Source organism: Euleptes europaea, chromosome 11, assembly GCF_029931775.1.
Source record: "Euleptes europaea isolate rEulEur1 chromosome 11, rEulEur1.hap1, whole genome shotgun sequence".
Classification (NCBI taxonomy): domain Eukaryota; kingdom Metazoa; phylum Chordata; class Lepidosauria; order Squamata; family Sphaerodactylidae; genus Euleptes; species Euleptes europaea.
The window spans coordinates 37,599,322-37,625,277 of NC_079322.1; the positions used below are offsets into that span (position 1 = coordinate 37,599,322).

General features: G+C 41.3%; 1 protein-coding gene across 1 annotated transcript in view; it reads right to left on the reverse strand.

The window, feature by feature from the left end:
• The window catches only part of KCNH8 (potassium voltage-gated channel subfamily H member 8), a 220,835-nt gene that overhangs the window by 79,052 nt on the left and 115,827 nt on the right, over positions 1–25,956 (reverse strand). Inside the window, exons 4-6 of the mRNA XM_056857318.1 lie at positions 22,440–22,567; positions 19,106–19,346; positions 2,416–2,573 (exon numbers count right to left, since the gene is read on the reverse strand). Of these exons, the coding sequence (XP_056713296.1) occupies positions 2,416–2,573; positions 19,106–19,346; positions 22,440–22,567 (527 nt within the window). The remainder of the gene's footprint in view (positions 1–2,415; positions 2,574–19,105; positions 19,347–22,439; positions 22,568–25,956) is intronic.

A 25,956-nucleotide genomic window follows, 5' to 3' on the forward strand; every position in this document is an offset into this window, starting at 1 on the left:
ATCTACTTTCCCTGTTTTTTCTTTTGTTATTATTGTCAATGGTTCATGGACATAAACTTGAACTGAACTGAATATTTTTAAAAATGCAGCATCAAACTGCAGCCTGAAGTTTATTTTCTAAATATAGACATATTATGTTTTATGATGTTATTGTATTATTTTTACTCTGTGGGCTGCCTCAGACCAGTTGCTGGAGAGGCAGCACATACATTTTCTAAATAAGTAAAATAATGACGTGGTGCTGTCATGTACAAACTTGCTTCCATTTCAACCAGTAAATGGGAGATTGGCCCAGAAGTCCTTTGGTCATTGCAGGCTCTCTGGGATGATCTTCCACATAGCTATTAGCAAACGGGAAGTAATCACCTCATAGTCCTCCTCACATGATTCTTCAGTATTATGGTTGCACCCGTATAATTAGCTTTCATGTTTTTAAATCAAGCTCTGGCCCATTGTAAATGTACCATACAGGCATATAAAAATTGTTCGACATACGACTAAGGAATTAGTAGGGTTGCCAGGTCCCTCTTCACCACCAGTGGAAGGTTTTGCAGGCAGTGGAAGGTTTTGTAGGGTTTGGGGAGGGGAGGGACTTCAATGCCATAGAGTCCAATGACCAAAGCAGCCATTTCCTCCAGGGGAACTGATCTCTATTGGCTGGAGATCAATTGTAATAGCAGGAGATCTCCAGCTAGTACTTGGAAGTTGGCAACCCTGGGAATTAGGATATTCATAAGGAACAAAGCAGGCTGTGTTAAACATTAACACACAACAATATTTTTATAATAGTTTAGAGGTACTTCAAGCTATAACAGTTATTCAAAATTAAAAATTCTCCACCAGCATTCATCATCCTGTGTTTAACAATGTTAACAATAACCCAGTTCTTCATAAGTCTTTTTTATCTATATAACATTTATTTGACAGCAAAACATTAGTGGTGGCCTAAGGCAGAATAATTCTCTAAGTGAAGAGACTTTGTATTGTACGTGATCTTTTGATGTAAGCATCAATATGTTAGAGAAAGTATTACACTGAATGCACTGATTTATAGATCTGAGTCAAAATCATACAGACTGGCATTCCGTATTTGGGTGAAGCATGATACGTTACTTAAAAGCCCAATTCACACTACAGCCAAAATGAATTTGAGGACAACCTTTTAAAATATTTCTAATCCACCTTTGTATCCTAAAATGTGAATTCACTGAATCCAGTGTGATTTTAGGTCAGCGTTCCTAAACACAGAATCTATTGTATTTAGGAAGGGTTAAAAAAAAGAGCCCCATGGCCCAGAGTGGTAAGCTGCAAGTACTGCAGTCCAAGCTCTGCTCACGACCTGAGTTCGATCCCAACAGAAGTCAGTTTCAGGTAGCCGGCTCAAGGTTGACTCAGCCTTCCATCATTCCGAGTTTGGTAAAATGAGTACCCAGCTTGCTGGGGATAAAGGGAAGATGACTGGGGAAGGCACTGGCAAACCACCCCATAAAACAAAGTCTGCCTAGTAAACGTCAGGATGTGACGTCACCCCAAGGGTCAGAAATGACCCGGTGCTTGCACAGGAGACCTTTACCTTAAAAAAAAACCCTATAAGTAAAATAAAAAATTACATTAATCAGGACAACATTTAACACCACTGTCTTAAATACATCTATCTGACATGAATTTGAAAAAACTTGAAAATATCCAAAAATCAGTGTACTTAGATCACTTAAGTTGACGGTGGGGCAAGATTTTAATTGATCATAATAATGTTCATATGTATGGAAAGAACACAGATTGTGTGTGGCTCATTCAGTCTTGGCTCAACTGATTTTCTGAAAATTTTCCAAGAAATACCAAGCAGCATCAGACCATTCATAAAACTATATAGAATTCCCAAAATGCCCAGAAAAACCAATACATAGTGGTACCAATATGAAAATATTAGTCACAATTACATCTGATTTAAATTAATGGGACTTAAGTGCAACTAAATTATGCCTTTGATCATAATAGAATCAAAGTTAAACTTTCTCTGGACTGGAGCCAGAAACTTCACATGAAAAAAAAGAATTGATAAACTGATCATCATAAGCATTTTAACCTTTTAAAACTCCATTTGGTGTAACATAACTTAGTAAATGACTAAAAGTGCAGCAATTACATAAAGTACAACATACAAACTGCTAAAGATCCAGAGGTGTCTTCCCCTCCGTTTTATGCCTAAGGCTTTTTTTTTTTAATTGCTACTTAAGCACTTCAGGTCAAAACACTTTACATATTTGCCACAGACCAATAGTCGCACTCTAGAATACATATAAACATATGCTTTAGTTGGGGCTCTTTCACCACTATCGTGGAACAATGTGTTCATTCACAGAAACAGACCACTTGAGATAGGCTCTATTAGTAGAACAGAAGGACTATACTCACCACATTGACTTTAAAAGCATAAAGCAGATCAAAAGGAAGTGCAGCAATTAAATCAATGATGAACCAGGTAGTTACATAGTGGATACAAATAGATCTTGCTTCAAATATTACTTGGCCAGACTTGCTGACGTATGTTGTTCGGAAATTTAAAATAATATCTGCTTGACAAAGAGAGAAAAATGTTGTGAGAGACTACTACAGCTTTCTCTTTTTTTTCAAAAAAAAAGCACCCAAAAAGAAATGTGGCTATTTTTCATATTGGTCAAAAACACATGGTCACTTAGTCCACTTTATTCCCTGTTTCAGCCAGGATCAAAGTAATCGGGGCTGGAGGAGAAACTGTACACATTACCTGGAATGAGCAGGGACGAAACTGTGCGCAAATGGATCCATGTAAACAGAAAATGCGGGTTCCGTGGAGTTCCTGCTGAGTAAGTCTCTCCCCCCACCCCAGCTCCTGGTGATTGGTCCCTTTCAAATTGACTAATGAAGGCTTTTCCCACCCCGCTTGTAATTTTAAAAGCATTTTAAGAACAAAAAACGGAGCAATCTGAAAGAAGGGGGGGGGAGAAATCCAAGCCTTGTTTTAAAAAAGCCTTTCTTTTTCTCAGAAAGAGCTCCTAGGTAGCAAAATGCTGGAAGCACTTGAATCCCTGCCTCTTCTCACATAGCTTCATGATTGGCTGTGAGAGAAGCCAGTCATCTGTGCTTCCCCTGGTTGGCTGCCAGAAGAGGAATGGGAAAAGGCGGGTTAATTTTGCTTCGAAACAGGGCTGAGCCAACAGTTAATAAGGTACCGTCCGTTTGTGAAGATTTGATCCTGGGTGAAGCAGGAAAGAAACAGGGAAGAAACTGGGTTAAGGGACCGTGCGTTTTCAGCCATTATTGCCATGAGGGTTGCTTAAATGCATGATCTATTTTTGAAAGGCTATTTGAATTGCAAATTCCGCTGGTGGATGGAAGGAGAGAGGAAAGCAAAAGTCACACAAATAGAATCTCTCCTCTCACTTGAACATCTTAATCTCATCTTCCTTCTAAATGAGGTTGAAAAACTGACTGGTTCCTAAGGGTGCAATCTTGGCACACTTTCCTGGAAGTAAGTCTCATGGAACACAGTAGGACCTACTCTGAATAAGCATGCATAGGATTGGAAATATACTTTTGCACTTATTGCAAAAGTATATACTTTTGGTTCCAAAGGAGTTAATTTTGGCTATTTATTAGTATATATTATACTCATAACTGGAATTCTGCCTATAAAGAAAACCTAAGAGTAGCACATTAAAAACAAACTAATACATTTGATTTTTTTGTGTGGAAATCAAATACATTCTTCTGTTTTGTAATAGATTTTGTTATTACTGAATTGAGTAATAAATCGTACTGATGGGTACATGCTTAATGCATCAATATCAAAACAGTGCATTGATTTCAGAATAAAATGGGTCTTTAAATCCTGGGAAGTAGGCCTGTTTGGTAAATTTCTATTTGCCAGATGTTTAGTCAATGTTCTGCAATGCAGTATTTCTGCAACACAGTAAAATCTTACTCAAAATAGAAAAAGCCGAATCAGCTGAAAAAATTGAATGGAAGCAACAGGAAAGAAGAATCAGACTCAAGGATTATAGTACGGAGACTTACAGGATTTGTGGTTCCATATTAATGTTTAGGCCTGCTCTGTTGTTCAACACCAGAATGTGAAGTAAATTATTTCAGATGCAGAAGATGCTGGTGTTATTTTATTACATCAGAAACATATGTGGTACTTTATACGGTAATAGCTTCTTTGCACTTTATCATTTCAAAAGCTAGGTTCCAGTTCATTCAGAATCAAGCTTATATATATATATATATACATACACACACACACACACACACACACACACACACACACACACATATATATATATATATATGACTGTATATCGAATGGAATATATAAACACACACACACACACATTCAATGTAAACTTGCTTTTACAGTTTTCAATACTATTACCTATTTAATATATATATATATATATATATATATATATATATATATATATATATATATATATAAAACTTGTATCTACTTGTGCTTAAAGCAACTTTCAATAGCCAATTAACACTACAATAAAGCAGAACCACAGGATAGCAATAAGGCTCAGCTCAAACTATACACATTGGCTTGCCCAAAATATGACAAAATCAAAATCATTCAGCATATTCCATTTGCTAGATTAACATGCAAAACCCCCCAGAGGTGTTACATTCCAGCAAGCGTACCCTGGAACACCACCATCTTGCCAAATTTATGAAACTTTATCAGTAGAGGTACTTTTCATACCTCCTTAAAGCTTCATAGCGTAGGAGCTATCACTAAGAAAGCCAATGCTCTCACTAAGACCAAAGCTCCTACAAATGCAGCCAACAAAGCAGTCCATTGCAAATGCGGTGAAGCCAGATGTCCAAATCCCACTGAGAGGTGGATGCCATTTGGCCCTGAAGAGTGCAGCCTGCTTGAAAGTAATATCCGGGTGTCATATAAGGAAGCTGCTTGCAGGTTTGATGAGTTGCCCTGTTGCATTGCTGACTTTTCTCCTGGTGAAGTCTAATCTGTCCGGCGAGATGGTCCTGCACCACTCGCACCGCTCCAGAAGTTTAGACCATACAAGCTTTGTATTTGTAATTCTGGAGATGAGAATCTGTAAGTCCACAGCCATGGAAATGGTGAGATCAAACCCTTTCTAGCCTGGAAGACCGTTTTCACCAAGTTGAATGATAATGGCATCTGGGGGACCCAGGCAGAAAATCTTAGATGGTAGCCAGAAGAGAGGCCCAGTGCATCCCTGTATGACCCATCCAGGTAATTTGAAGATGATCTTCAAGTTCCAAGGTGGCCCCCATTTGGAGGATGCCGCTTACGCCCCTGCTCAGAAAATGATGCTATGACCATACAACCTTGCATTGCCCTACAGGAGCTGAAAAGATGAGGTGTTAGAGAGCTGCCTAAGCTTGGGATGTATGTAGGTCTTGTAAAAGGAGGATTGCCAGTGCCTGATGGCCCGTATCTTTCCCAGGGAAAGCCCAATTTACACAGCTGCCATGGCAGCGCCAATACAGAAGGAGTGCACTCCGTAGTCCCTTGATAGGAGACCTAGTGCAGCAATGCAAGCCCCATGATGCTGGTGAATTGGAACCTCCAGAGGCAGGCCCCATCGGTGTTGATGAGGAAAGGGCCAGGAATGGGGGGCTTGATGGTGAAATACTTGGTGGCACACCAGACAAAGGAAGGTCCTGCTAGAGTGGCCCAAAGGAGAATCCGGGACCTCATCCCCACTGGTTGGTTTTGGATCTGCACAATATGATGTGGAGTTTGGAACCCAGCATGGAGATGTCCTGCAGCCCAAAAGCCTCCTCGGAACAGTTGCAGCATTAAGCCAAGAGCAGGTTCACTGCTGCAGAAGGCCCTGAAGAAGGTCAATGTAAATGCTGCACAAAAGAGGGTGGCCTCAAACTCACACCAGCAAATAAAGGGAAGCTGCTGCAAGAGTCCATTGGGAACTTGCATAGTGATGGGCTTCCAGGCATCTGTCACTGGGCAACTCAATAGCCTGTCATACAACAAAAGAATTGCATGGGTCAGGGAATCCGAGAGCCTTGCTGTCAAATGAGATGACCTACAGGTGCGTGCCCATAGTTCTGGGTGCAAGGCCCCACTCCCTCAGGGTTGCCAGGTAATGCAGAACCAGTGCCTCAGAAGCTGGCCAAGTGCCCCCCCATTAGCTGCAGAAAAGGCCAAGAATATCACCATGGCATGGGAACAGGACTGCCATGTGGAGGGCATGGTAGACTCGAACAGCCCCTGGACAATCACTTGCTGCCAATTGTCCATAGCTCCTCTGAAAAGGGGTCGAGGTGACAGTTTGCATTGGGGGCCAGTACCCAGAACCTTTCCTCCTGAAGCCAAGACAAAGTGTCTGCAATGTTATTTATACCTTCAATATACCAGGCCAAGAAGGAGATGTTAGCAGTGATACAGACCAAAATGAAACTGCGTACCCGCTGCATAATCCGCTGCATAACCTGATGATTGGTGGTTAATCACTCTGTCTAAAGCCTGGTTGTCGTACCAGAACAGAAACTGCCTATTATTGAAGAGATCCTGCCAAATAATCATGGCCACCAGAATCGGAAAAAACTCAAGCAAGGTAAGGTAAGGTCACTGAGTATACTAGTCCCAGTCCAATGTGGAGGCCAAGGGGTACACTAGCAACCTACAAGGTAAATACCAAAGCCCAAACTGCAAGCTGCATCTGTCTGAACCTGCAAGGAATCACCCAGGCCCAAAGATGACTGCCAGATGGACACCCCATGGAAGTCTGATAAGAAGCAGAGCCAGACCTGTCGGTTCTCCTTTATGTCTGAGTAACTTTAATATGATGGTGTGTGGATGAAACCTCCACAGTGACATTAGTGAGCAGTGAGAAGAAGGCCCTCCCAGGTGACCTGACCCAACTGAGGGCAAGGCACTTGCAGCAGTCCAGCCAAATAGGGAAGGGGTGGACCAGAGTGAAACCTCTGCCCCTCCCAGGCCAGCCTATAGAGGAGATGATTGGCTGGCTAGGGGTTCTGCAGGATTCTCTCCCCCGCACCCCCAGCTCCTTGGTGCCAGCTTGGAGCCAAATAGACAGCCTCCCTCGCTTCGCTCCTGGCCTCGTGACTGCAAACATGACCCCAGGTATGTCTGGGGCCATTGCTTCCTACTGTTTGTCAACTATGTAAGCACTGTAAAAATTGTAGTTTATATTCTAAAGTTTCAGAAAACCTTAGAATTGAAAAACTTCTCTTTGGAGACATTTTGCTAGCATTATTCATTATATTTTACTATAACATTTTGGATATTAAAAACTTCTCTCTAAAAACAATACTCAGGTCATATTTATAACTGATTTGTGATAAACTATTTTTTTTTGCCTTTTTAGTTTTAAATCCATCCAGGTAATGACCTGCATTTATAGTAGAACGCTTGGAATGAATACGAACAAAAACATTTTGACCTAGATTTGGGAGTTCAAGTGTCCATTATTAGCTGCTAATGTTTTGCTCTCTCCCAAACAAGTTATAATCAGGCAAAATAAGGTTTTCCTATCTTTGCTTATTTAAAAGCTGTGCATAAACTGAGGAACTGTAATTACTTCTGGAGACTCAGGAGGTAGTTCTATTTTTTTCATTCAGTTGAATGTTATCAGTGAAATAAGTTGAATGTCAATGTAAAGATTTATTAAAATATATCTATGAGAATTGTAGATGCTAAGTGTGTAAATTAAAAAAAAACTGTTTAAATATCATATGTACCAAAAATGACCTATGTTACCCAAAGACATCCACATCTGTGCTGTTAAAGTATATAGCTTTCCCTGTTGTTTAAATATGTTTGAACTCATGTTTCTTGCAAGAAAAGTGGCTTTTATGTTGTTTGTGCAAACAAATATCAATATTGGAATAATATTCTGGATGACTCTGTTGGCCTTCAAGCAATACAACCCATCTTTGACCTGTATCTTCACTTCTATCTTCACTTCTGTGAAGATAGACATTCTCCAAAGTTTCTGCTCCTGGACCTTAATGCATAGCATCCATTAATATGGGTTAGATGGTTTCCAATCTACAAAATTTCATGTTATAGTGTTTCTGACTCCTCCCCAAGGCTATTCAATTTTGGGTCTCTAGACTCCCTTCTTGGCATGTTATGCTGAGAAGCTGGGCCAGCTCTGTTTCTGGTAGGCAGAAACATCCTCCATGATCAAGAACCGTTTTTGAATCTACTTCCATATCCATCTTCTCTTTACTTGCACAGTTAATTCTATCACTTCCTTTCTTCCTTAAGGTCCCAATTGCTTTTCCAGACAGGTTCTTGTTGCATATGATATATCTGTTAACCTCACAGTCTCCCATCGTAAAGAAGTAATTAATTTTCATACTGTAGATGACTCTCTAATTATTTTTTTAAACCAAACATTACAGCAACAATTAAGAAGAAAAAAACACATGACTCTAAACTGTATACAAGACAGACTGTTATATTTATATTCTCTTCTATGGGACTGCTATGGGACTAATTAATCAACTTAGTGTAGAAGCAAAATGAGTGAAAGAAAGTCCTCTTTATGCCCACATATCTTCCCACTGTCTGCAGTACATTAAAAGCAAATGGTCTCAATACCAGGTTGGAAACCATTGTCTCAGTACCCAGTTAACCATTACACAAAATGGTCTCAGTATCAAGCTGGAGACTGCTTCCACATCATTTCTGCATATTTCAAGTGTGAACCAATCAAAAGAGCATAATAGACACAAATACAATCAATATACCTTGAATTTGACACATATTTTAAGAGAAAGGGATGTCAGAACTTGGAGGAAGAGTCTGGAGCAAAAATTAACTCTGACATCCAAAACGGAAAGAATAGACCACTGGATGCTGGATTATGTGCATCATTCTATGTTCTTATGACTTCTTTGCCCATTTAGATTAGATTTATTTTCAATCTGAAACTAACAAATTCAATTTCATTGCTACTTTATTGAGGCATTGTTATAAAAAGACTTGTTCAGATTTATACTTGCCCTAGATGTAATGTCAAGAGGCTGTGAGCGTACTCGAGGAGAAGAGCCAGATAGCTTCACTTTCTGGTCATAGAGGTGTGCAAATATCATTTTGAGTGTGTGTAAATGGAGCATCTAATGCTAATATGGTTTGTGACAAGCGTGTCAGATCTTATAATTGCTTTCCCCCCTCAGTCCTCCTCTCTGATTTGCTTATACATATACATGATGCCAGTTCCTTTTGTGATAATCTATTACGCTAGCAGAGTGTTGCTCAATAAAAAGCAATCACTGCTCCAGAATATTTTCACTGTACACATTGTTCTTCTTCACCCAGTTCAATTCCCCCCTCCCCGTAATGCAATTCTGGAAAAGTTAAAATTTCACTTCATCAATAGCTTTCTTTGGTTCTTGTTGGTTATCCAGGCTGTGTGACCGTGGTCTTGGTATTTTCTTTCCTGACGTTTCGCCAGCAGCTGTGGCAGGCATCTTCAGAGGAGTAACACTGAAGGACAGTGTCTCTCAGTGTCAAGCGTGTAGGAAGAGTAATATATAGTCAGAAAGGGGTTGGGTTTGAGCTGAATCATTGTCCTGCAAAAAGTATCAAAGGTAATGTGCTAATCATTGTCCTGTAAGTATCAAGATAATGTGCTAATGAGGGTGTGGTATTTTAATATGGAACTATTGTATCCTGAAGTGATCTGCTAATCTGCATGGCTATTGTGGACTGTAGTCTTTGTTAGTCTGGAGGTTTTCAGGACAGGAAGCCAAGCCTTATTCATTCTTAAACTCTTCTTTTCTGTTAAAGTTGTGCTGATGTTTATGAATTTCAATGGCTTCTCTGTGCAATCTGACAAAATAGTTGGTAGAACTGTCCAGACGATAGCTTTCTTTATATTTTTTTCTTGCTGTCACTGAAGAGTCATTATTCTGCAAAATTCACATTCACATAAGATTAATTGGGCTTTGCTTCTTGACCTTCTAAAGATGCACACATATACTTAATTGGTCTCGTTGCCTCTTTTGTTGGGGCTTATATTATCCAGATCCTTGGATGTGGTGTGACATCGACAGGTTTCCCATTGAAATTTTCACAGTGAAATCATGCTAATTATTTTGACTTCTACTTGTTAATTATCTTCTTCAAATCAATTTGGGAATAAGAATAACATTTAAAGCCTGAATGATCAGTTATATCACCGTACAATAAGAATGCTGTTGCCTCTTATTTAATTACAATACAACGGAGAAAATCAAGCCTGTGTGCTGAGAAGGAACAGTTAGGCTTGGGCCTATACTGATAACAAAATATGACAGAAAGCCTAAACAATTGATAACTGGATTTCTGTGTCACATGGCCTCTCAAGCTTTTATTTTCTGAATGTAAAAGCCACTGAGGAGACATAAAGAACAACTTATTTCTAGTCACATCTTTAAAACGGATTTATTCAAGTCAAGTCAAATTTATTGTATAAGACCTTAGGCCAATACAATGTAAATGGATTTATTCTAACATGCTACCAAAGGATGGGGTGTGTGGAATGGTATAGTTAGAGTTGCCAAGTCCCTCTTCGCCACTGGCAGGAGTTTTTTGCAACTGAGTCTGAGGAGGGCGGGGTTTGGGGAACGCAGGGACTTCAATGCCATAGAGTCCAATTGCCAAAGTGGCCATTTTCTCCAGGTGAACTGATCACTATTGGCTGCAGATCAGTTGTAATAGCAGGAGATCTCCTGCTATTACCCGGAGGTTGGCAACCCTAGGTAGTATGGCCTGATCTCGTCAGATCTCAGAAGCTAAGCAGGGTCAGTACTTCAATGGAAGACCACCGAGGAATACTTTGCAGAGGAAGGCCATGGCAAAACACTTCTGCTTAATCACTTGCCTTGAAAACCCTATGGGGTCACCATAAGTCAGCTATGACTTGATGGCACTTGACACCCCCCCCAAGGATAGGCACTGTTCCTAGATTTAGGATTTTCTATACCTCTTTTGTGAACTCATGTGGGGAGGAGCAGTCTGGACCCAACAACTGTCTGGAAAAGAGCAGCCACAAGGAGCTTACCTCCCTCTAGGGTTCCAGGAGCTAGCAAGAAAAATGGCACCTCTGTGTTCAATGAACTTAGGTACTTCAAATAGTGAACACAGAAAGGTTGAAAAAGAACACATAGAAGAATATTAATTTTCCATAACTATATACATTACAAAGTTCCTTATGTCTCATTCAACAATGTCTGCACAATCAAAAATCACCAGTGACTTTACAGAGTCACCATACAATTTTTCCACAGTCCCATCAACATGTCGGGAATATAATCACATTCAATTCTGTCCCTTCTTCATAGGGTCCTGTTTCTCACAGGAAACTGCTTGTCACAGGAATTTAAACCATTCCCAGCCTTGCAGTAGTGCTTTTCCAACCAGTCAAGTACCACTATTGCTGACCTGTTGGCCATTTCTGTAGTGGGTGTAATGGGTGCTATTGGACAACAAAACAAATTTCCCATCTAAACAACCTACAATGAAAAAACAACAACGTGATTTTCTTACATTTTGTTCTGGTTTCTTTCGTTATTACAGTCTGAATTTATTGGTTTCACTTTTACAAGGCAGACAATATTCTTCTAACAAAGTCATAGAGATAGCAATGTACCTTAGGGGAGTGGGAGAGAGGCTCTGGGCTTTCTTGATTGACTGCAAGCTGTAGCTGCCAGGATTCCAATCCTGAGGGATATGGGGCAGGAATTTACCTTCCTCTCTCCTCCCAATGTCTGCCTTGCAGTCTGCACTCCCCTGCTTCCTGCTGCTCTCTAATCCTTATCCCCCATCCAAGCAAATCTAGTTTGAGGACCTCCTACAGATGATGATATGCCCTGCTGGCACCGCCAAATGTGCTTCCTTGTATGTCTGCCTCTTCCTCATGCTACTGATCTTCAAGCTAAGTGGCAATGCTGCCTGGGTTACTGTTCAGAATCAAGTTTAGAAACATAGACACATAGAGCTGGAAGGGGCTTCAAGGGTCATTTAGTCCAATCAGTAGACACCTTATGCTCCACTAGGAGGATATTCCTGTTTGCCCAAGCTCAGTTATGAGTGTGGGTTTGATTCAAAGAGTATGACCATATTCCCATGGATATGTGTCTAGGTATACACATGCCTGACCATGCTCAAAAACCTCACATTAAATTACTTGAGCATGCCTACAAGAAAATTCAAGTGCTTAGATTTAATGCAGGCATCTGTCAATTGGAAGGGGGGTTGTTTCTGAAAGTGTCTAATAAAATAAGACAATCTAACAAAAACACCCTTTGCACTATACAAGTGCGGTGACCCAACAACCAACAGTAAAATCTTTCTATCTTTCAACTAGACTGGTGCAAACATTAAGGCACTTTAAAAGCCTTTCTCCGTACATCTAGTCTACAGTGAAGAAATTTTATTTTTACGCTGATGACAGCTTTACTACCTGGCCATAGTGATTACTTATCTCCAGGTCCCAGACCTTCACCTGAGTAACCTGACAGGAAAGCCAGGATGACAGGCAGTCACTCAAAAATACTCATACTGATTCAAAACCTCTTTTTCAACGTGTATGTGACCCCTGTTTGAAAGCAACAGATAAAATAATCCTAAAGATAGACTAAAAAACTACGATCAAACATACCTAGTTTCTTTAGATCCTAAAATGCTGCTGTCATGAGGAAGAATAGCTCTCCATGTGATTCCCATTATGTCTTTATCTCAATATTGTGAAAGTTGTGCATGGCTGAATGAGCATGTGAATGAAAAGCTAAATTGTCTCTGTGTCTGGCAGAAGGGTGAACCTCCATATCTCCGTGAGGCAGTTCTGTCTCTCTGTGGCAGCAACATAAAACAAAAATGAGTATGACTTCGCTCATTTGCTTTTGACTCACAGCTTGTTCGCACTCTCACAGCAGTGCCAGATTTACGTATAAGCTAAACAAGCTACAGCTTAGGGCCAAACTCTCTTGGGCCCCCCAAAAAATTTAAAGGAAAAAATACTGGATGTACATTTCCAAAATATAAGATAAAAAACAAATAAAATAAAACCTACATACAGCAACAGTGTTTTGTGTTGTGTAGGCTCCTATGATGTAAGTAATGGGCCCCGCCTGCTAGCCTGCTCCCTAAAATATCACTGGTTTGCTCATTTCTATATATAGGGTGCCTACATTCTGCATAAATTACCATACAGCATATATGCAATACAAAAAACAGCAACAATTTGTTGTTGACAAAGGACAGCTGGACATATAAAGGGCCCCATTACCTTCAATAGCTTAGGGCCTCATCAAACCTAAATCCGGCCCTGTCTCACAGCCCAGTCCTCAGCGTGGTTTCTTAAAAATGATCCACTAATTTCAGAGGGACATACTCCCAAGCAAAGGTACATAAGATATTGGCCTTAAAGTGGCCTGCTCAGGCCAGCTCAGAGAGCCATTAAAGATACATACTGCTGGCAGAGGAGACATTTCATTGCTCTCTGCCACTTCTACCTGAGAACACAATCTTCTGGGCTTCCTGACCACCACCACCCCGCTCCTTTTAAAAATGGTATGGCAGGCCACATCCTCCTCATAGGTAAGGTTGCCAGATGGCTTGGAATGGTGGGCAATTGCCCGCAAATCCATCTGCTGGCTGACATGCACGTGTGGCCATGAGCAATGTGATCCCATCACTTCTGGTTTACTTCTAGAAAGCTGCAGTGTGATGGGATGATTTACCACTCAAATAGGGGTTTGAGTGGTAAATCGTCCCATTGTGCTGGGGTGTTTCCAGAAATAAATACAGTAACTTCTTAAACTGAGATATACTGTGTTGCCGCATGCACTGCCTGACCTCCCGCCCTGGTCTTGGCAACTACATCAGAGACTCACTGTACTGTCTAAGTGTTAATAGCCTGCTGCTCTGGGCTAGCGCTCTGCTGCATTACCAGGCTGTCCAGGACAAGAGACCGGATCACCCCTGCAGAACCAGCCAAAGGGAAGCCATGTTCCTGATTGTCTCCTGATCCAAAGGGAAGCCATAACGCCAAAGCGAGGGCATCACGTCGCTCTCTCCTACAGTCCCCGCCCCCAGTATCCTGTGAGAAAAACATCCACTGCAATCGACATTAACAACTAGGAAGAACTCCTCTGCTGCATCCCTGGAGTGTAAAGATTCACACCTTCCTGAGGTATTGTCGAACATGAGAAGATCGAGTCAAACCACCCTGGAGATATGCAAATCATTGGTGCCAGCTTAGTTTACAAATTGTCACTCTGTCCGATCCCTGCAGCTGAAGACTTTGATCCCTATTGTTTTAGATAGGAGCCATATGGGGAATCTCAACCCCCCACCCCACCCCAGAGAAGGGTATATTTTGCCCTCCCCTACAAAGCAAGAAGGTTCTGCCCTACCTATCTCTCCTTTTACCGTGTGTTTTGAGTTTTGCGGAGCTCCACACCCCCTCCTTTCCGATGACTTGGCTGGCTCAAGGCTCCGATACTTCCCTCTCCCATCCCTCGCTGTATTTCATTTTGTACCTATATGCCATGGATTTTGGACATCTCCACTTCTAGATCGGTGACGTATTACCCAATCAACAACATCCTCTCCCTTGAGAAATGTCTCTAATCCTACCTCCTTTTTATTCTTAGTTTCTTGTATGTATGTATTTGCAACACTGAATGAATGAATATATACACACTTTTAATCTGGAATTTCTTGGTCTGTAGTTATTCTGAGATTCACTGAAAACAACCCTGGTATACATTGGGTGATTCCACTATATAAAAAAATTAGTGCCGCTGCTCATGCTAATTTCCCCAATCAAAGAGCAGTTTTGGTAACAACTGAAAATGCTGTGTGAAGCTGAGATATATCAGATTTCTTTAAAAGAACTAAACAAAAATGTGCTCAATTTGGATTACAGACATACTTTCCACTGGATTCTATGTCCATTTTATACCCTTTTCTAATATTTATACAGTGAATTCTTCTATTCTGCTTTGGTTGCTCCAGCAGCCACCACATCTTATATCAACATGACACTAGAACTAAAATTAGCCTAGTTTGATTTGTTTTGCTGGCTGTCATTTCATTTCAGTTTATGTAAATAGATAAACCCCAGTGAGCAAAAGAAGCTTGCATACATGTAACCCAGGCTAACTTAAAAATTATGCGGCTCCCAAAATCCATTGCAATGTTTATACAGTCTATCATTTCTCAGACTTCTTCAGCCTGATATTTATGGTCAATTAATTTTCTTAAACAAACAGCATTTGCTGTTAATGCTGAAGAATTTGGTGTAAATTAATATCAACTGCAGTAGCACAGTACAACTCAGTGTCTATGTAATATGCTGTTATTATCTGTATTAATTGCAGGCATGCTAAGACGAACAGCATCCTAGTGCTTCACCAAGGCACAGTTTAGCAGCCCTGGTGAACTACTGCTAACAATATTGCTCTCTGCCCACAATAATAAACATTATTAATAATTTAAGCACTGCAACATATTACATATGACTTTTCTTATGTTCTTATGAGGTCCTTATATTACTATCTCATAAGAACATAAGAAAAGTCATGCTAGATCAGACCAAGGCCCATCAAGTCCTACAGTCTCTTTACACCGTGGCCAAGCAGGTGCCTCTAGGAAGCCCACAAACAAGATGACTGCACCAGCACCATCCTGCTTGTTTTCCACAGCATCTAATATAATAGGCAATAATAGACCTTGTTGGCTATGGTTATCGGTAACATCAGCACTACCTTCTAGAACATTCTGACTAGGAATGAGCAGGAACTAAGGTTGTCAGCTTCCAGGTGGGGGGTGGAGTTCTCCAGGAATTACAACTGATTCCAGACTACAGAAGTCAGCTTCTGTTTCTGAGTGCTGATTCTATGGCCTCATATTCCCATTCAGTTCCCTCCGCTCCTCAAACTCCACTCTCCTCAGCACTGCCCCCCCCCAAATCTCCAGGAACTTTCCAAGTCAGAGTTGGCATCCCTAACAGAACTTCTAAAATGCTGGACATACAAACCATATGCAGCTCTTGCAATGTGACATCTTATGGCTAGCAATATTACGCAAGCAAGTGATCTAATAGATACAAATAGATATTATCTTTTCATTTTAAAGGCATATCCTCTCAAGTGATCATGACTTCAGTCTTCAAACTGGAACTCAAACAGGCATTCTTAATTTCATAGATAGTAATTATTGGGAACTCAAAGTATACCTATTAACTTACTCAAAAAACAGGAAGTTGAAGCAAGGCATCAAATGGCTGTAGAATTTATACCCATAGTCTGGGTCTTTAGCAGAGGCTACACAGATGCTGATCTCGAACCTGACAACTGATAAACTTGGCTTCTAGCTTGGATAAATTTTAACTTCTATAAAGAATAACCTCAGTTTCTCCTAACAAGCTGGTAAACTGTCCAAATCACTGGGTATGATTTACACCAGTTTTAATTAATCTATGTAAAAGGGAAAAGGATGAACCTCCAATACCTCAAATGACAAGTGGCTATGTAGTTCCCCCCCTCTCTCGGTGGACTAAAAAATAAAAGTAAAGGTCCCCTGTGCAAGCACTGGGTCATTCCTTACACATGGGGTGACGTCACATCCCGATGTTTCCAAGGCAGACTTTGTTTACGGGGGTTTGCCAGTGCCTTCCCCAGTCATCTTCCCTTTACCCCCAGCAAGCTGGGTACTCATTTTACCGACCTCGGAAGGATGGAAGGCTAAGTCAACCTTGAGCCGGCTACCTGAAACTGATTCCCGTGGGATCGAACTCAGGCCGTGAGCAGAGCTTGGACTGCAGTTGGTGTACTAGCTATATACTTTATGGCGGTGTCATTATTCCTTGATACTTATTTTGACTTTAAAGACAGCTTGGAAACAGCCGGTCCAAAATTCTGCAGCACAGTTACTCTCAGGCACTAGGCAGAACATATAGGTCCCACTCATTTCGCAGAAACTTCATTGATTACCAATCTGGAGTTCAATTCAAGGTTCTGATCATCATGTAAAAAGCCTTGAATGGCCTTGGACCCACATGCCTGCAGGACTACCCCTTCTTCTGTGCCATACTGTGACAGTTTAAAGGAGCTACCCCACAAATGTGTAAGATCAGCAAGTGCCCACTTATGTGCCTTCTCAGTGATGGCTCCTATCCTGTGTAGTGGCCTGCCTGAGGAGGTCAGGAAGTCTCCCACACTTCTATTGTTCTGCAGAATGTGCCAAACAGAAATGTTCAGGAGGGCGTTTTTTAAAGGGGTTAGATCTGTAGTAGACTGGGACAGTTCAGGTGGGCACCTTTATAATGGAATAGGATTGTAATCCACTGCAATGATTATTGTAGTTCTCACCTTGCTTTTACTGCATTGTTTTGTGCTTTGTAATCCACACTCTGGATTGTTTATAGCATGCCTTTCCTTAGATTATTTGTTAGCACTGTTCTGTAATTCTGTAATCATAGTCCTACTGTATTGTTCATAGGTTGATTTATGCTGTCAGGTTGCTTTGTTTTATTTCCCATAACCCCCTTTGAGTTCCAGCAAGAAAGGTGGGCTATAAACACTATCATAAATTTAAACATTTTTTTTTATAATTATAGTAAAACAAAATCTTTATTGAAAGAGAATAGAAGATTGCAGTAGTCTTGAATCCATACATATGTTAGACTATTGCACTTCTATTTGCACAAATAAAGTGTTTACATAATGCCACTGTCAGAATTATGCCAGAATTATGCCATAAGCATCAGAACTCAAAAAGCCCTACTGGCCACCCACTTGGCAGGCAGGAAAGGTGCCAGAAAGCATTATGGACATCACAATGGGGATCCCTGTGTTGAGGATTAAAATCTGGGAGACCTATGTTCAAATCCCCACTCTGCCACGAAACTTGCTAGATAACCTTGGGCTAGTTATTATTATTTTTATTCAATTATTTTATTAAGAGAAAATGAGAATATAACAATAAAAGAAAACGGAAATAAACCTTGGGCTAGTTATATTCTCTCAGCCTAACCTACTTCACAGGGTTGTTGAGAAGATAAAACGGAGGAGGAGAGACTAATGAACACAGCCTTGAGCTTCTTGGGTGAAGGATTGGATTAAAATATGCAAGTAACCCTCTTGTGCATGTTGTTATTAATTACAGTAATAATGAAAATAGGTGCTTAGCAATTATCATGATACATCTGAAAAGAACAAAATAATAAGTCCATGTCATCATTGTGCCAACACATCAGATTCCAAAAATAAACATTTAATTTATCACAGAATCAATTGTTTTCTTCGTTTTCTCAATGTTACTGGGTTTTTGTCATATCATAGTGGTTTCGCTGTAACCACTATCCAACCTGCTATAGAGCTCACAAGGACCACCAAGTCAGCTAACAAATTAAAACACACATAATAAAATCACATATACTTTTCCAAATCAGATCATTCCAACAAACCAGTTTTGTATAATTTCAAAATATGTCAGAGAAAAGCCCTTTCAAATAGCATAGCTTCAGCCGTTTTATGAAAGCCTTCTGAACACTCTTGTAGAGCCTGTTCCAGAGGGTAGGAGCCATGCTGGTTCAAGGCATGTTGTCATTCCAAGCAATTCACTCCTATTGCTTCCTCCCATACTGCTAGCCTGGTCTGAACTACATTTGGACCTGGCCAGAAGGTGCTGCTGCATTGCCTCCAGCAACACTGGTGGCTGGCATGAACCAAGCCCCAGCATTGTGTCCATTGTCTCCTCATGAAGTCCTCTTAAGCAGTCACTTGGGTGGCTTTACTAGAGAACCGGGCCTAGTAGGGGCTACAATTGAACAAAATCTTGAGCGGGAGGCAGCCATCCTTACTGTCTTCCAGGAAGGCACTGTGAGAAGAAATTGCCATGCCGAGAATGCCGTGCTAATGGGACTCCAAAATCCGCTTCTTGTAGGTGGTATCTACTAAGGGTAGGTCCAGCCATGCCACAAAAGACCAGTATGTGAATGTAATGCAACCTTCAGCATTCTTTCTCTGGCCAGCAAGATCATATTTATTTGTAAAACAAGCAGTCAACCAGAAATGAAGCATGCCTTACCTATAATAAAAAGAATTTCCACGGCAATGTCGCTGACTGTTGTGCTTCGAGTTGTAGGTAGATCATCATTGCCAATAAAGCAAACATTGTAAGGTACAGTCACGGCAACATAAAACGTCGCCAATAAAATAAGCCAGTCCCAGCAGGCTTTAAAAGTGCTAAAATGCAAAAGTATGAATTTGGACTTTTTTGCATCTGAAACTTTATATTCTGGAAATGCTGTTTTATCTACAAAAACATTCTGAAAGAAAAAGAGAGAAAGACGTTGAAATAAAAGATGTTGGTTCCTAATATTCCAATATTCCCTAAAAGCTTCTTTCCCCTCAGAGTCCAAATTTTACCTTTTATTGGTTCTTTAATCCTCCTCTCATGGTTCAGTATAACCATACTTCACATAAATGTACTGAGCTGTTATTTTTATTTTCAGTGCAGGAAAATGGAAATCATTTTGGCCAAAAAAAAGTGAACATGTTCCATAATAATTGACTGAGGAGGACAAAGGGCTCAACAGGATGGCTGTTGTGGTCTAAATTCTGAGGGAAATGGCATTTTGCTGCTTTTGAAATCTGTGTCTATCCATGTAAGAGAGCATTTTCAATTCAGCTGTAAGAATTCTGACCTATTCATTACAGACATTTTAAACCAATTGATAATTTAATAGTGCTGAGCTCACTTCCCTTCTGGAGGTACACCAGATTCCAGAAGTAAAACACTACTAGGGCCTTCTTCTTTCTTTTTGAATAGTTCTATCAGAAAAAGCCTTCATCATTTCACTGAATGCGGACATTAAACAATTTCAATACTTTAAAGTACTTATTACTTTAAATTTCACTTGGTTAAATGGGAGAGTTAAGAACCTGCTAGCTTTTATTTTGCATTATTTCTTGAGATTTTCTACAATAATAAGAAAGGAAGTTCTTGTTAACATTAGTACAAAGTACAACTCCAAGATTAATGTCAAAATCCAAAACACAACCAGAAACGCTTGCTGCCCCCACTTTAGAAAACACACACCACAGATTTACCTTCAATCTCATCATACAAGTATAATTTAAATCAAGGGAACTTAAATTTTTCTTTTCTTGAATGATATTCTACAGCTCATAAATGCACATTTTGATTTAGTTGTGCTGGTTGAGTTACTAATACTGAACTATTAGACTTAGGGTTGCCAACCTCCAGGTGGTGGCTGGAGATCTCCTGCTATTACAACTGATCTTCAGGTGACAGAGATCAGTTCCCCTGGAGAAAATGGCTGCTTTTACAATTGGACTCTATGGCATAGAAGTCCCTCCCCTCCCCAAACCCCACCCTCCTCAAGCTCCACCCCCAAAATCTTCAGGTGTTTCCCAACCCAGAGCTGGCAGCCTTGCTTAGACTATATGCCATTATTGGTTGATACCATTGGTAGGTATTTTTAGAATTATTAAATAACTTCATGCTGCTTAAATTATACTTTAAAATATATTGGTAGGTAAAAATTGTCAACCCCTCAGTCATGCAAACTACTTTCAGCTTCGAAAGAGCACGGACATAAAGGATTTGTCTCCAGTGGTTTCTCATATTAATAATGGTAACACTTAACAAAATGTGAATGAATAAGGCACTTTCAATCCGGTTTCAATGCACTTTGAAGCTGGATTTTCCTGTGCGTAATGGCAATATCAACTTGCAAGCTGTCGTTAAAGTGCATTGAAAGTGGATTGAAAGTGCATTATCCAGCATGTGCGCAAGTGCTTTAAGAAACTTTTTTAAACAAAGAAAGACAAGTAACAATTTAAAAGTGGGAATGCAACAACCATATTTCCCAGAATTCAGTCTATGGAGAATGTTAAAAGAAACTGGGTTTTAAAAAGCAGAACAAAAAACAAAACAGAATAGTACACGCAGTATTTTGTAGGCTGATGTGTCAGTTATGGTTACTTAGAGATGAACATCATGAAGGGTTTCACTGAGATTTGGATTGCAATTAAAGTACAAGCAGATCAATTTCTGTAGCTGACCAAGCTACACACACATCCATTTCAAATCCAGAGAGACATCTCCTGCTGAGTTGTTAGATTTTATTTACGACAAGAGTGAGTCTGTCCAGACTCTCACTAGTAATTTAATGGAGATTGAAATATAAATATCTTTTACATTAGACCTGTACAGGCAACACAAGCAACTTGGCTTAAGAGAACAAAGCAAAAAGCTCCCTGTTATGCTCAACACTTTTGCACCATCCAGGGAATGCACCTCTAATAGAACTACTTTGCACAGGGAAAAGTATTTGCCCTCATGAAACAGTTTTAACACGTATGGAAGATGGCAACAGCCCATGCAGCAGTCACCAAAAAACCACAGGGGGTGGCTGTCTAGGGGCATACCTCTTTGATGCTGGGCTGTGACATCAGTTTGTAGGATAAATGAGAATACTGCTGCCACTCAGGTTTTGAGACCATCTTGTGCTCCCTTATAGAGCTGGATTCTGAAAGCCTTATGGACAAATCTGTGCAATACACAAGAGGCATCTTTCTCTGAGAGTTTCCGTGAGTGTAGTTGTATGCCTATGTCATTCTACCAATCTCCTACAGAGCTGATATTGCCATTTCACCTAAAGTGAAATTAAAAATTAATTTTGAGGGTTCTTTTTTTTAGTGAAGTATGCACTGAATATCAAGAGTTTTCATAAGCCTCCTGAAATTTGTTGGGTGTCTCTGTGTATATGTGTCTGTGCGAGGGATGGGGTTCTGCACATGCTTAGGTTGTTATCAATGTTTGACAAAAGCAATACAAAGCTAACTGGAAAGTTCTTCAGGCAAAACATCTGACTTTTTGAAGAAGCAATAATCCACAAGTTCAGTAAGCATCATGACATTTCCCAGTAGTAGGGTGCACATTCCTAATCTCAAACTTCTCGGGGCCAGGTCAAACTCTTTTCCATATCAAGGACTTTGAATTGTCTGCAATTCAAACAAACTCAGAGGAGGTACCTAGCATATAACCCTAGCCCTTCACAACCTGTGCTGAGAACTTTGCTTAAGAAAAGCGACAGAGAGATTTGCAGCCATAACGTGAAACAAAACTATACTGTAGAATTTACCGGCTGCCCATGTGACATATCAAACTATTTCTACCCTGTTCTTTCCTTGATTTATAATTCATTTGAACACACTTGCAATAAAAACATTAGGATGGCTGTGTTTTTGTTCTGCATCTTGACCTTCCATGTCGTATTACTGAAAAGAAACTTTAGACCAAGAAGACACGACAAACGAAAATATTAGTAGCATCAACTAGACTAACACTACAAAACTCACAGCGCAAAATCAGCTTTGAGCACTACACCTACATTATTAATTTTTAATTTGTTCTTTTCTCTTCTTTGCAGGTGTCCAGAGATGTGATAAAGGACAGCTCTACTCCGTCTGCGTGCTGAATCAAAATGTGATCCTGCTTTTCCTCTTCCTTTGAATTTTTCTGAAGAACAAAGATGAGAAGACACTATTAAACCATGGGAATAGTACTTGGACCTGGAAAATGAACTACTGACATTTCAGATTTCACAAGTTTGGCATCTGAAACCTCTACTAAATCTTTTGTTTTTGTTTTTAAAACTATCTCAGAGGGAGAATGAAAATGAGAACAGATCAAGCATACAAAAGCTAAGGCTGCACGTATGGAGTCCTCTGCAAAATGCAAGAATTGGGCTGATGGATTAAATACTGCCACATCCGCTCTTAGTGAATGCTACATTTTTGAAAAAGTGTCCATATGTGCAGCTCTGGATTCGACATGTGCACCCTCATGTGCAGCAGCCATTCGCCCTATGCATATCAAAACCTCTTTATGCATTTATGGACCCTAACTTCATCAGGGAACTGAATCAGCACAGTGGCAGTTAATTATAATTCATAGATTTGTGTGAGCCAGTGTGATGCAGTGGTTAAGAGTGGCAGACTGTAATCTGGAGAATTGGGCTCGATTCCACTCCTCCACATGAAGCCTGCTGAGTGACCTTCACCCAGTCAGAGTTCTCTCAGAACTCTCTCAGCCCATGTGGAGGCAGGCAATGGCAAACCACCTCCAAATGTCTCTTGCTGGAAAACCCTATGGGGTCGCCATAAGCCAGCTGTGACTTGACCCCCCCCACACACACACACAAAGATAGTTCTGGGCTACATATTACTCATCCATATGGTGGGTGACTGCAGATCAAATTAGACCAGTGATACACAGTGGCTCAGCAGCCACTTATGGCTCTTTTGGGTACTGTTCCTCAATATGATACCTGGCCCACATTCAAGGAAAGGGACCAAGGCCATTGCCCTGTGGGGCACATAGATGAGATATGGTTCCCTCTTTGAAACTACCACTTCAGGGGCTAAAGAAAGGGTAAGCTGCAAACCTGCCTGAGCTAATGGTTTCATGCCATATATACCCTGTCCTCTCCAACAAACCCCGCCTGTCTGCAGCCCTCACAATCTCATCCTATCACCCAGGTGGCCACTGGGAGAAAGGCAGCTGGCTCCAGAGAAGAGAATAAAACCACCACTATCAACATGGCAACCACCCAACTAAAGACCAAGCTAGCTATAATGGAGTGATGGTGATTTATTCCCCTTTCTCCAAACCTGGCTTGCTCTCCTCTGGGCATCTTGGCAATCTCATTCTCTCACTCAAGCGGCTTTGACTCAAGCTGAGAAGAAGGAGAGACTAACCTGCATGCTCACAAGCACTTAAAAATGTTATGCTATATATTGAGTACTGAATAGTTATCTCTTATATGAATTTTTTGCATGTGTTAGTTATGTGGCTCTTTAGGTTAAAGGCAAATGTGTATATGATTTTCCGCAAGACATGGAGTGAGTACCACTGAACCAGGAGACCTGTCATCAGATCTTCCTAGCATTTTTAAAAAGTAAATTGCTGCTGAGGGTTCAGATTGGTGCCACATGGGGAAGGGGGGGAAAAAGTTCAGTCATTCCACGCTTGCACAGTTTTACATGTCAGCATCCACCCCGTGCTGTTGTTAGCTTTAGAGAAGGGAAAATATGTTACAAACATGTACCTGACTCCCCTCCCATGTCAGAAGTGTTTCAATAAACACAAATATGATGGGGGCAAAGGAATTAAAACCCCTCCTTCCATGGTAAGACACTGTGGTGTAGTGTTAGTGTCATACTAGGAGCTGGGGAACCCAGTCTTGGATCCCTATGGAAACTCACTGAGTGACTTTGGGCCAGTCACACAGTCTCTAATGTACCTCACAGCTTTACCTTCCTCCCATGGTTGTTGTTATCATGATAAAATGGAAGAGGGGAGAATGATGTTGTAAGCTGCTTTGGGTCCCTATTCAAGGGGAAAAGTGGACGTATAAATACCTAGATAATGTCAGGCTGCTATCTCGGTTTCGTTATTGCCTCTGTCTCTGCGTTGTATTGTCTGCCCCCCAAGGTCGCATACCTAGGCCTGGGAACCCAGCTCCTGGGAAACTGTATTCAGCCTGTACGTGTAATCACCCGCCTTTCCTGCCTTATAATATCTCCCAGCTAGTGAGCCTCTCATAGCTGTCATTTTATTCGTTTGCACTGTATGCCTAATTGACCAGTAAAAGCCATCTGTTTGGACTCTATATGACTTTGTGGTGATTTCTGGTTCTGTGGGCCAAGGGCTGACAATATGACAGCTATCTCTTCACCATTCTACTAGCCAGGCTGGAGCCCAGGGGGGTTCGCCTGCCACTTGGATGGGAGCTATGCAGCTCTCCAGGTGATCTACACCCTGGAGCCCTTCTCTGAGGATCCTACTCTGTTACAAGACTTAATCGCTGAACTTTTCCGGACGACCCGAGAGGTTTGCCGCTTGAGGGGACTGGTACAGAAACAGTGGCAATCTCTTAAAGGACGTCTCTGGATGTTAACGTCGGAGGATACTGATGCTCGTCTAGATCTTCAGGACTTGGATCAATTACTGGACGATGCCCGATTGGCGACTGAGGATTTACAAATATTAACTGGACTTTTGGATAATCTTATTTCTCGAGAAACTCTTTCTACCATGGCGGGAGCCCCACCGGAGGGTTTTTCCCTGATCCCGGATGCAGCCAGCTGTCAGGCTGAGGCCAAGCGAGTCGCTATTAGCACCGCTCTTCTCCTTGTGGAATGTACAAAGGACACCCCGGTAGCCACCTTGGCTCAAGTTTTGACCTCGACCTTCGGAGCCGAGGCACCCGCACTGGCGGTTCGAGTACAACCTCTGCTGGGCGGGGAACCCGACCCCATACTCTCACTCCTGGAGACAGAACTTTTGCCGCGCATTACGGCAGAGACTGCCCTGAGACTTGAGAACACCAAAGTTCTTGCGGATCAGCAAGCCGCCGAAGCGGCTAAGGTCGCAAGAGAGAGAGAGGCTGCGGAAGCAGCCAGGGCGGCTGCAGCAAGGATTAGGAATCAGGCGAACGTGGACACGCGCCCTAAGGGCAATGTACTAGGGCTATCAGGTCTGTCCTTTTCCCCGGCGTTTGTCCCGCCGCGCGCGACTCAACGCGCACGCCGTTTGGCTGACCGACGTCGAGACTCAGAAGAGTCTGAAGACGAGGATTTATATGGGGATAGCTCTCAATGGGCCACAAGCTTCCGGACCAGTAAGCCTCATCTTACTGGTGGCCCAAGTGAGGAGGCTCATTTCTTAAGAGCCCAGAATCGGGAGCTCTCCGACCGTGTTGATCAACTCCAAGAAGTAATGGAACGTATGCTTCAGGAGAACAGGCAATTACAACAAACCCTGATAGCTCTGAGACAGCCCGTTCCGATACCGGGTCAGGGGGTACCCGTACAGCCACCCGCTAATGTGCCTGCTCCACCCTT